At 48.0% G+C, this 13650-nt stretch overlaps 1 protein-coding gene across 1 annotated transcript in view; it reads left to right on the forward strand.

Annotated features, from left to right (window-relative positions):
• The first annotated feature begins 493 nt into the window (after nucleotides 1-493).
• The window catches only part of ppp1r21 (protein phosphatase 1, regulatory subunit 21), a 68669-nt gene continuing 55512 nt past the window's right edge, over nucleotides 494-13650 (forward strand). The window contains exons 1-9 of the mRNA XM_056258593.1: nucleotides 494-986; nucleotides 1324-1392; nucleotides 1474-1620; nucleotides 4757-4858; nucleotides 4952-5116; nucleotides 9415-9473; nucleotides 11044-11138; nucleotides 11249-11301; nucleotides 11374-11523. Of these exons, the coding sequence (XP_056114568.1) occupies nucleotides 927-986; nucleotides 1324-1392; nucleotides 1474-1620; nucleotides 4757-4858; nucleotides 4952-5116; nucleotides 9415-9473; nucleotides 11044-11138; nucleotides 11249-11301; nucleotides 11374-11523 (900 nt within the window). The 5' untranslated portion in view covers nucleotides 494-926. The remainder of the gene's footprint in view (nucleotides 987-1323; nucleotides 1393-1473; nucleotides 1621-4756; nucleotides 4859-4951; nucleotides 5117-9414; nucleotides 9474-11043; nucleotides 11139-11248; nucleotides 11302-11373; nucleotides 11524-13650) is intronic.

Genomic DNA, 13650 nt, shown 5'->3' on the forward strand with positions numbered 1-13650 from the left:
TGTGTGACGCTGTGATGTATATGTTGTGTGTGCTTTTATTTTGAAAGGTCAGTCAGTGTGCCGTTGTGATGTTTTATGTTGTGTGTGCTTTTATTTTGAAAGGTCAGTCAGTGTGTCGTTGTGATGTTTTATGTTGTGTGTGCTTTTATTTTGAAAGGTCAGTCAGTGTGTCGTTGTGATGTTTTATGTTGTGTGTGCTTTTATTTTGAAAGGTCAGTCTGTGTGCCGTTGTGATGTTTTATGTAGTGTGTGCTTTTATTTTGAAAGGTCAGTCAGTGTGCCGTTGTGATGTTTTATGTAGTGTGTGCTTTTATTTTGAAAGGTCAGTCAGTGTGTCGTTGTGATGTTTTATGTTGTGTGTGCTTTTATTTTGAAAGGTCAGTCTGTGTGCCGTTGTGATGTTTTATGTAGTGTGTGCTTTTATTTTGAAAGGTCAGTCTGTGTGCCGTTGTGATGTTTTATGTAGTGTGTGCTTTTATTTTGAAAGGTCAGTCTGTGTGCCGTTGTGATGTTCACGTGATCAGTCCGGTAGTGGTTATTTCTACAGAGCCGCTTACTTAGAGATATAAAATATATGAAATCGGTGAATGTAATTTTATTTGTTTGACTGACTGAAGTATTTTACGTACAGTTTGATTTGACAGCGTGATTTTGTAATGCGTGTGCCATCATCCTGTCTGCTAATGGATGTTGAGGCGATATACGGATCAAATGATATGGACAGTTTTAACAGATTTGACTGAAAATAATCGACGATCTCATAGATTTAAATATGGTACGTTACACTGTGTTTCTTTACAATATCCTCTCTGATTCATGAGCATATCCGCTTAGCATTAGCATTAGCCGAGGCTGTCAGACATATAGAGTCTCAGCTGTACTGTATACACACACACACACACACACACACACACACACACATTCTCATGGCGAACATGACGGATCTGCAGAGCAAATACAGTAAACTGGCTCAGGAGTATTCAAAGGTGAGATCATCATCATCATCCTCCTCATCATGCTTTAATGATTCCAGTCTGTTCAGTAACACTCGCTCCTGTCATGTCTTAATGTTTACCTAACGTTACATATACAGTATCTGCATGTGTTTTAGTGAAGTCAAACTATACCGACACAAACTATTTCTTGATATGAAGTCATGCTGTTGCTGTGAGAGAGAGTGTGTGTGTATATATGTCTGTCTGTCTGTGTGTGTGAGAAAGTGTGTGTTTGTTCATGTGTGTGTGTTCATGTCTGTGAGAGAGTGTGTGTGTCTGTCTCTGATCAAAACCTCCATCCCACTGTGTGTGTGTGTGTGTTCCTCAGCTCAGAGCTCAGAACCAGGTGTTGAAGAAGGCGGTTCTGGATGAACAGACGGGCTGTAACTCGCTGAAGGTACTGACTGTGTTCCTCTCACTGGAGATCCGTGTGCAGGGCGGGTGTGTGTGCTCATGCCTGTGTGTGTGTGTGTGTCAGGATGAGCTGAAGCAGAAGGAGCAGAGCCTTCGGAAGGTGGAGCAGGAGATGGACAGTCTGAGCTTCAGGAACCAGCAGCTGACCAAGAGGGTGGAGCTTCTGCAGGAGGAGCTGCTGCTGTCCGAGAGCAAGAGCCGGAGAAGCAAAGTGACTATACACACCTGACCTCTGCATCCTCACACACTGACTGTACACCAGCTGACCTCTGACCTCTGCATCCTCACACACTGACTGTACACCAGCTGACCTCTGACCTCTGCATCCTCACACACTGACTGTACACCAGCTGACCTCTGACCTCTGCATCCTCACACACTGACTGTACACCAGCTGACCTCTGACCTCTGCATCCTCACATACTGACTGTAGACCACCTGACCTCTGACCTCTGCATCCTCACACACTGACTGTACACCCCCTGACCTCTGACCTCTGCATCCTCACGCACTGACTGTACACCAGCTGACCTCTGACCTCTGCATCCTCACACACTGACTGTAGACCACCTGACCTCTGACCTCTGCATCCTCACATACTGACTGTAGACCACCTGACCTCTGACCTCTCACCCACTGACTGTACACCACCTGACCTCTGCATCCTCACATACTGACTGTACACCAGCTGACCTCTGACCTCTGCATCCTCACACACTGACTGTACACCCCCTGACCTCTGACCTCTGCATCCTCACATACTGACTGTAGACCACCTGACCTCTGACCTCTGCATCCTCACACACTGACTGTACACCCCCTGACCTCTGACCTCTGCATCCTCACATACTGACTGTAGACCACCTGACCTCTGCATCCTCACACACTGACTGTTACACCACCTGACCTCTGCATCCTCACGCACTGACTGTACACCAGCTGACCTCTGACCTCTGCATCCTCACACACTGACTGTACACCCCCTGACCTCTGCATCCTCACATACTGACTGTACACCCCCTGACCTCTGACCTCTGCATCCTCACATACTGACTGTACACCACCTGACCTCTGCATCCTCACACACTGACTGTACACCCCCTGACCTCTGACCTCTGCATCCTCACATACTGACTGTAAACCACCTGACCTCTGCATCCTCACACACTGACTGTATACCCCCTGACCTCTGACCTCTGCATCCTCACATACTGACTGTACACCACCTGACCTCTGACCTCTGCATCCTCACACACTGACTGAACACCAGCTGACCTCTGACCTCTGCATCCTCACACACTGACTGTACACCAGCTGACCTCAGACCTCTGCATCCTCACACACTGACTGTACACCAGCTGACCTCTGACCTCTGCATCCTCACACACTGACTGTACACCCCCTGACCTCTGACCTCTGCATCCTCACATACTGACTGTAGACCACCTGACCTCTGACCTCTGCATCCTCACATACTGACTGTAGACCACCTGACCTCTGACCTCTCACCCACTGACTGTACACCACCTGACCTCTGCATCCTCACATACTGACTGTACACCAGCTGACCTCTGAATCCTCACACACTGACTGTACACCACCTGACCTCTGACCTCTGCATCCTCACGCACTGACTGTACACCACCTGACCTCTGACCTCTGCATCCTCACACACTGACTGTACACCAGCTGACCTCTGCATCCTCACACACTGACTGTACACCAGCTGACCTCTGACCTCTGCATCCTCACACACTGACTGTACACCAGCTGACCTCTGACATCTGCATCCTCACACACTGACTGTACACCCCCTGACCTCTGACCTCTGCATCCTCACACACTGACTGTACACCAGCTGACCTCTGACCTCTGCATCCTCACACACTGACTGTACACCAGCTGACCTCTGCATCCTCACACACTGACTGTACACCAGCTGACCTCTGAACTCTGCATCCTCACACACTGACTGTACACCAGCTGACCTCTGCATCCTCACACACTGACTGTACACCACCTGACCTCTGACCTCTTCATCCTCCCGCACTGACTGTACACCACCTGACCTCTGCATCCTCACACACTGACTGTACACCAGCTGACCTCTGACCTCTGCATCCTCACACACTGACTGTACACCAGCTGACCTCTGACCTCTGCATCCTCACACACTGACTGTACACCCCCTGACCTCTGCATCCTCACACACTGACTGTACACCAGCTGACCTCTGACCTCTGCATCCTCACACACTGACTGTACACCACCTGACCTCTGACCTCTCACCCACTGACTGTAGACCACCTGACCTCTGCATCCTCACTTACTGACTGTACACCAGCTGACCTCTGACCTCTGCATCCTCACACACTGACTGTACACCAGCTGACCTCTGACCTCTGCATCCTCACACACTGACTGTACACCCTCTGACCTCTGCATCCTCACACACTGACTGTACACCAGCTGACCTCTGACCTCTGCATCCTCACACACTGACTGTACACCCTCTGACCTCTGAATCCTCACACACTGACTGTAGACCACCTGACCTCTGACCTCTGCATCCTCACACACTGACTGTACACCAGCTGACCTCTGACCTCTGCATCCTCACACACTGACTGTACACCTCCTGACCTCTGACCTCTGCATCCTCACACACTGACTCTACACCAGCTGACCTCTGCATCCTCACACACTGACTGTACACCCCCTGACCTCTGACCTCTGCATCCTCACACACTGACTGTACACCCTCTGACCTCTGCATCCTCACACACTGACTGTACACCAGCTGACCTCTGACCTCTGCATCCTCACATACTGACTGTAGACCACCTGACCTCTGACCTCTGCATCCTCACACACTGACTGTACACCACCTGACCTCTGACCTCTGCATCCTCACATACTGACTGTACACCTCCTGACCTCTGCATCCTCACATACTGACTGTAGACCACCTGACCTCTGACCTCTCACTGTAGACCACCTGACCTCTGCATCCTCACATACTGACTGTACACCTCCTGACCTCTGACCTCTGCATCCTCACATACTGACTGTACACCACCTGACCTCTGACCTCTGCATCCTCACATACTGACTGTACACCACCTGACCTCTGACCTCTCACCCACTCAAACATCATACAGTGTGTTTATTAGCTGTTTTCCTGGCTGTTCCTCACAGTCTAGCTGATTTCATGAAACACTCTTAGAAAGAAAGGTTCAGTAGGGTTCTATATAGAACTCTAGGGTTCTCGACTCAGTTTTAAAGAACCTTAATGCCAAAAAGGTTTTATATAAGGAGAAATGTCTTAAATGTGTGTGTTTGTGCAGAACAAAGGAGACTCGCCGCCTCAAGTTAACCTGCAGGCACAGAATGTGTTTGATGAAGATCTGCGGAAGAAGATCCAGGAGAACGAAAGGCTTCACATCCAGGTGTGTGTGTGAGTGTGTGAGTGTGTGAGTGTGTGAGTGTGTGTGTGTGTGTGTGTGTGTGTGTGTGATAACACTATATATTTGTGTGTTTAGTTCTATGAAGCGGATGAGCAGTACCGTCGACAGGAAGCTCAGCTGCGAGCGCGACTGGATCAGCTGGAGAAAGAGTCTGAGCAGCATCAGACTGTAGTGGATGCTCTGACCAGCAGATACAGCGACACCATCGAGAAGCTGCAGAGCGACAAAGCTCGCCTCGAGGTTAGACACGATTATTAGGGACGGGCATGAGTACTCGAGGTCAGAGACACTAATATTGGTTACGAGGACGAGCATGAGTACTCCAGGTCAGAGACACGATTATTAGGGACGGGCATGAGTACTCGAGGTCAGAGACACGATTATTAGGGACGAGCATGAGTACTCGAGGTCAGAGACACTATTATTAGGGATGAGCATGAGTACTCGAGGTCAGAGACACGATTATTAGGGACAAGCATGAGTACTCGAGGTCAGAGACACGATTATTAGGGACGAGCATGAGTACTCGAGGTCAGAGACACGATTATTAGGGACGAGCATGAGTACTCGAGGTCAGAGACACTATTATTAGGGATGAGCATGAGTACTCGAGGTCAGAGACACTATTATTAGGGATGAGCATGAGTACTCGAGGTCAGAGACACGATTATTAGGGACGAGCATGAGTACTCGAGGTCAGAGACACGATTATTAGGGACGGGCATGAGTACTCGAGGTCAGAGACACGATTATTAGGGACGAGCATGAGTACTCGAGGTCAGAGACACGATTATTAGGGACGAGCATGAGTACTCGAGGTCAGAGACACTATTATTAGGGACGAGCATGAGTACTCGAGGTCAGAGACACGATTATTAGGGACGGGCATGAGTACTCCAGGTCAGAGACACGATTATTAGGGACGAGCATGAGTGCTCCAGGTCAGAGACACGATTATTAGGGACGGGCATGAGTACTCCAGGTCAGAGACACGATTATTAGGGACGAGCATGAGTACTTGAGGTCAGAGACACGATTATTAGGGACGGGCATGAGTACTCGAGGTCAGAGACACGATTATTAGGGACGGGCATGAGTACTCGAGGTCAGAGACACGATTATTAGGGACGAGCATGAGTACTCGAGGTCAGAGACACGATTATTAGGGACGGGCATGAGTACTCGAGGTCAGAGACACTATTATTAGGGACGGGCATGAGTACTCCAGGTCAGAGACACTATTATTAGGGACGAGCATGAGTACTCGAGGTCAGAGACACGATTATTAGGGACGAGCATGAGTACTCGAGGTCAGAGACACTATTATTAGGGACGGGCATGAGTACTCGAGGTCAGAGACACGATTATTAGGGACGGGCATGAGTACTCCAGGTCAGAGACACTATTATTAGGGACGAGCATGAGTACTCGAGGTCAGAGACACTATTATTAGGGACGAGCATGAGTACTCCAGGTCAGAGACACGATTATTAGGGACGGGCATGAGTACTCCAGGTCAGAGACACGATTATTAGGGACGGGCATGAGTACTCGAGGTCAGAGACACGATTATTAGGGACGAGCATGAGTACTCGAGGTCAGAGACACTATTATTAGGGACGAGCATGAGTACTCGAGGTCAGAGACACTATTATTAGGGACGAGCATGAGTACTCCAGGTCAGAGACACGATTATTAGGGACGGGCATGAGTACTCGAGGTCAGAGACACGATTATTAGGGACGAGCATGAGTACTCGAGGTCAGAGACACTATTATTAGGGACGAGCATGAGTACTCGAGGTCAGAGACACGATTATTAGGGACGGGCATGAGTACTCCAGGTCAGAGACACGATTATTAGGGACGGGCATGAGTGCTCCAGGTCAGAGACACGATTATTAGGGACAAGCATGAGTACTCGAGGTCAGAGACACGATTATTAGGGACGAGCATGAGTACTCGAGGTCAGAGACACGATTATTAGGGACAAGCATGAGTACTCGAGGTCAGAGACACGATTATTAGGGACGAGCATGAGTACTCGAGGTCAGAGACACGATTATTAGGGACGAGCATGAGTACTCGAGGTCAGAGACACTATTATTAGGGATGAGCATGAGTACTCGAGGTCAGAGACACTATTATTAGGGACGAGCATGAGTACTCGAGGTCAGAGACACGATTATTAGGGACGAGCATGAGTACTCGAGGTCAGAGACACGATTATTAGGGACGGGCATGAGTACTCGAGGTCAGAGACACGATTATTAGGGACGAGCATGAGTACTCGAGGTCAGAGACACGATTATTAGGGACGAGCATGAGTACTCGAGGTCAGAGACACTATTATTAGGGACGAGCATGAGTACTCGAGGTCAGAGACACGATTATTAGGGACGGGCATGAGTACTCCAGGTCAGAGACACGATTATTAGGGACGAGCATGAGTGCTCCAGGTCAGAGACACGATTATTAGGGACGGGCATGAGTACTCCAGGTCAGAGACACGATTATTAGGGACGAGCATGAGTACTTGAGGTCAGAGACACGATTATTAGGGACGGGCATGAGTACTCGAGGTCAGAGACACGATTATTAGGGACGGGCATGAGTACTCCAGGTCAGAGACACTATTATTAGGGACGGGCATGAGTACTCGAGGTCAGAGACACGATTATTAGGGACGAGCATGAGTACTCGAGGTCAGAGACACGATTATTAGGGACGAGCATGAGTACTCGAGGTCAGAGACACGATTATTAGGGACGGGCATGAGTACTCCAGGTCAGAGACACTATTATTAGGGACGAGCATGAGTACTCGAGGTCAGAGACACTATTATTAGGGACGAGCATGAGTACTCGAGGTCAGAGACACGATTATTAGGGACGGGCATGAGTACTCCAGGTCAGAGACACGATTATTAGGGACGGGCATGAGTACTCGAGGTCAGAGACACGATTATTAGGGACGAGCATGAGTACTCGAGGTCAGAGACACGATTATTAGGGACGAGCATGAGTACTCCAGGTCAGAGACACGATTATTAGGGACGAGCATGAGTACTCGAGGTCAGAGACACGATTATTAGGGACGAGCATGAGTACTCGAGGTCAGAGACACGATTATTAGGGACGGGCATGAGTACTCGAGGTCAGAGACACTATTATTAGGGACGGGCATGAGTACTCCAGGTCAGAGACACTATTATTAGGGACGGGCATGAGTACTCGAGGTCAGAGACACGATTATTAGGGACGAGCATGAGTACTCGAGGTCAGAGACACGATTATTAGGGACGAGCATGAGTACTCGAGGTCAGAGACACGATTATTAGGGACGGGCATGAGTACTCCAGGTCAGAGACACTATTATTAGGGACGAGCATGAGTACTCGAGGTCAGAGACACTATTATTAGGGACGAGCATGAGTACTCGAGGTCAGAGACACGATTATTAGGGACGGGCATGAGTACTCCAGGTCAGAGACACGATTATTAGGGACGGGCATGAGTACTCGAGGTCAGAGACACGATTATTAGGGACGAGCATGAGTACTCGAGGTCAGAGACACTATTATTAGGGACGAGCATGAGTACTCGAGGTCAGAGACACTATTATTAGGGACGAGCATGAGTACTCGAGGTCAGAGACACGATTATTAGGGACGGGCATGAGTACTCCAGGTCAGAGACACGATTATTAGGGACGAGCATGAGTACTCGAGGTCAGAGACACGATTATTAGGGACGGGCATGAGTACTCCAGGTCAGAGACACGATTATTAGGGACGAGCATGAGTACTCCAGGTCAGAGACACGATTATTAGGGACGAGCATGAGTACTCGAGGTCAGAGACACGATTATTAGGGACGGGCATGAGTACTCCAGGTCAGAGACACGATTATTAGGGACGGGCATGAGTGCTCCAGGTCAGAGACACGATTATTAGGGACAAGCATGAGTACTCGAGGTCAGAGACACGATTATTAGGGACAAGCATGAGTACTCGAGGTCAGAGACACGATTATTAGGGATGAGCATGAGTACTCGAGGTCAGAGACACTATTATTAGGGACGGGCATGAGTACTCGAGGTCAGAGACACGATTATTAGGGACGAGCATGAGTACTCGAGGTCAGAGACACGATTATTAGGGACGAGCATGAGTACTCGAGGTCAGAGACACGATTATTAGGGACAAGCATGAGTACTCAAGGTCATGACAACACATTCACTACTTCACTGCTTCACACTTATGGATGTCAATGACACAACATGTTTAGAAAGGTTGTTTCTCACTGTGTCGCTCACTGGGTTGTGTAACGGCGCTCAATGAAGCACATGACATGTTTATAAGATGTCTGATGATACTTGAGTGCTGAACATGCACATCCCTACTGCTCTTCATGTGTGATGATGCTGGTGTGTATGAGGAGATGCTGATGTGTGTGTGTACGAGGAGATGCTGATGTGTGTGTGTGTGTGTGTGTGTGTGTACGAGGAGATGCTTGTCTAATAATGATGTCGTGTCAGGTGACTGCTCAGACCCTGGAAAGAGAAGCCAAGGACTGTCGGGTCAGAACTGAAGAGTGGTAAATATGCACATTCGATCGGATCGCAGTAATGTTATCTGTGATCCTTCAGTACGCCTGTTTCACACTGACTGTGATTCTGATGTCTATTATAATCGATTTAGACGTCACATTTCCAAATGCACATTCAACCACACTTAGGGCTGGGCGATATGGCCCAAAAAAATTATCACGATATTTTTTTTATATCAGTCGATATCGATAATTATCACGATAAATGTCAAATCTTTATTTCTTTCAAGTTTAAAGGCAGATTTTTGCTCCTAAGTGAAAGTTGTATAAACCAGAGCGTTAATTGTGGTTTTAACTTTTTATTGTCAGAACATATCATGACAAACACTTGCCAAACAGGTGAACATTTCACAAATCTGAGGTAGAACATTCAAACATTTGTCATTTTTCCTTAACAAAATTAATATCTGAATAGAAAAAATATTTCTTCAGCACAGTTTGCAGTGCAGCCTGCAATATTCAAATTACATGTTTTGTCTCGAAATGCATATTTGACAGTGAGTTGACAGTAAATCTGCATCCTAACTCAAGCTAATACTACTCTGTTAAATTTATGTTCATTAACAAAAACAGTAACATCTGTTTAAAAAAAATGTAACGACCACATTTTTATTTGGTAAAATGTAATATTCTGACTGTTTGAGTTTTATTAAAATTAACCATTGGTCATCCAGTATCATGCATTTAGATCATGATAACCACAGATGAAACCAGGCATAGCCTAACTTATAGCACCTCACTATCATGGCAAAATGTAACTTTATGGTTTCTTTGGTACTTGTATGAAAAACAGTAGCCTAACAGTTAAATACATTATTAAATACTGTAATTATATTCCATTAGTCATTTAATACATTGTCTACATTAATAATATTATACAATTCAATATGTATATCCCACATTTCATAGTGCAGTTAAGGCTAACCTTACAGTAAAATCCATGGTAGGCTAAATGGATTCAGTATCAATTCAGATTCTGACTGTATCGTTGCGTACAGTGTTTCTCCTGTTTGTCAGCGCCGTTTCATCTGCCTTTAAACATTTGTGTTCTTCGCTGAACTCAAGCGCTTCTCACTGGATCTCGTGAGCGAGACGATCAGAGTAAACCGTCTGCTCTAGTCTAGTGAGCTCGCGCGCGCTGCCGTTTGGACTTTGAGCCGAGCGGATAAACAATCCGTGAGGCGCGCGGTTCAAATGATTTTCGTTCCGCTTTTGGCGCATAAACATTATCGAACATTTATCGACCTCTTGATATCGTTTTATCGAGAAAAATTATATCGCGATAATTATCGTTATCGTTTTATCGCCCAGCCCTAACCACACTGAACAAATCCAAACCTAGAAGTCAGCATAACAAGTGCAGTATTGTGTGGATAAAGTGTTTTATAGTGTTTAGTGTGGCAGAGACGGATGTTTATATGAGCGTGTCAGTGACTACTCACCCGACACACAGACAGTGTGACACAGACGAATGCAAACTGCTTTATCATTGACTTTGATTTCATCTATTGGAAGGTGTTGATAGTCGATGTATTTAGTGTGTGTGTGTGTGTGTCAGTCAGCAGCAGCTGAGGAAGTATCAGAGTGAAGTGAGCAGTCAGTTAAAGCACAGCAGCAGTTTGATCCTGGAGAAAGTGCCCTTTAATGACACCCGTGAGTAACACACACACACACTCACAAACACACACACACACACACACACGTCATGTAGACTCAAAGTTTTCCTTTATGTGTGTAATGAGTGAATCTTGTGTTTTCCTCAGAGTCGAGTGACTACAACAGTCTGAACGTTCCTCTGCACAACAGACGGCATCAGGTGAGTGTGTGTAGTGTCATCAGGTGTCAGGTGACTGATAGAGCAGCGCTGACTTCCTGTTCCTGTGTGCAGCTGAAGGCTCGTGATGTGGCGGCTCAGGCTCTGGGCTTCCTGCAGAATCTGGTGTCGGCTCTGCTGAACTTCCACTCCTACACCGAGCAGAGAGTGCACATCTACCCACTCGACTCGTCCATCGAGGCCGTCTCCCCCGTCAACCAGAGGGTACGAACACACACACACACACCGCCTCCGTTAATACACACGTCAACCAGAGGGTACGAACACACACACACACACACACACACACACACACACACCGCCTCCGTTAATAGACACGTCAACCAGAGGGTACGAACACACACACACACACACACACACACACACACACACCGCCTCCGTTAATACACACGTCAACCAGAGGGTAAGAACACACACACACACACACCGCCTCCGTTAATACACACGTCAACCAGAGGGTACGAACACACACACACACACACCGCCTCCGTTAATACACACGTCAACCAGAGGGTAAGAACACACACACACACACACCGCCTCCGTTAATACACACGTCAACCAGAGGGTACGAACACACACACACACACACCACCTCCGTTAATACACACGTCAACCAGAGGGTACGAACACACACACACACACACCACCTCCGTTAATACACACGTCAACCAGAGGGTAAGAACACACACACACACACACCGCCTCCGTTAATACACACGTCAACCAGAGGGTAAGAACACACACACACACACACCGCCTCCGTTAATACACACGTCAACCAGAGGGTAAGAACACACACACACACACACCGCCTCCGTTAATACACACGTCAACCAGAGGGTACGAACACACACACACACCGCCTCCGTTAATACACACGTCAACCAGAGGGTACGAACACACACACACACCGCCTCCGTTAATACACACGTCAACCAGAGGGTACGAACACACACACACACACACCGCCTCCGTTAATACACACGTCAACCAGAGGGTACGAACACACACACACACACACCGCCTCCGTTAATACACACGTCAACCAGAGGGTAAGAACACACACACACACACACCGCCTCCGTTAATACACACGTCAACCAGAGGGTACGAACACACACACACACACACCGCCTCCGTTAATACACACGTCAACCAGAGGGTAAGAACACACACACACACACACCGCCTCCGTTAATACACACGTCAACCAGAGGGTACGAACACACACACACACACACCACCTCCGTTAATACACACGTCAACCAGAGGGTACGAACACACACACACACACACCACCTCCGTTAATACACACGTCAACCAGAGGGTAAGAACACACACACACACACACCGCCTCCGTTAATACACACGTCAACCAGAGGGTAAGAACACACACACACACACACCGCCTCCGTTAATACACACGTCAACCAGAGGGTAAGAACACACACACACACACACCGCCTCCGTTAATACACACGTCAACCAGAGGGTACGAACACACACACACACCGCCTCCGTTAATACACACGTCAACCAGAGGGTACGAACACACACACACACCGCCTCCGTTAATACACACGTCAACCAGAGGGTACGAACACACACACACACACACCGCCTCCGTTAATACACACGTCAACCAGAGGGTACGAACACACACACACACACACCGCCTCCGTTAATACACACGTCAACCAGAGGGTAAGAACACACACACACACACACCGCCTCCGTTAATACACACGTCAACCAGAGGGTACGAACACACACACACACACACCACCTCCGTTAATACACACGTCAACCAGAGGGTAAGAACACACACACACACACACCGCCTCCGTTAATACACACGTCAACCAGAGGGTAAGAACACACACACACACACACCGCCTCCGTTAATACACACGTCAACCAGAGGGTAAGAACACACACACACACACACCGCCTCCGTTAATACACACGTCAACCAGAGGGTACGAACACACACACACACCGCCTCCGTTAATACACACGTCAACCAGAGGGTACGAACACACACACACACCGCCTCCGTTAATACACACGTCAACCAGAGGGTACGAACACACACACACACACCGCCTCCGTTAATACACACGTCAACCACAGGGTAAGAACACACACACACACACACCGCCTCCGTTAATACACACGTCAACCAGAGGGTAAGAACTAGGGATGCACCGAATCCAGATTTGTGGGGTTCGGCCGAATACCGAATCCACTGGTTAAGATTCTGCCGAATCCGAAACCGAATACCGAATCCTACTCTCATCCTCAGTCCATTAACACAGTAAACACATT

This window comes from Rhinichthys klamathensis, unplaced genomic scaffold (assembly GCF_029890125.1).
Source record: "Rhinichthys klamathensis goyatoka isolate OS25496 unplaced genomic scaffold, OSU_Roscu_1.1 h1tg000155l_1, whole genome shotgun sequence".
Taxonomy (NCBI): Eukaryota; Metazoa; Chordata; class Actinopteri; order Cypriniformes; family Leuciscidae; genus Rhinichthys; species Rhinichthys klamathensis.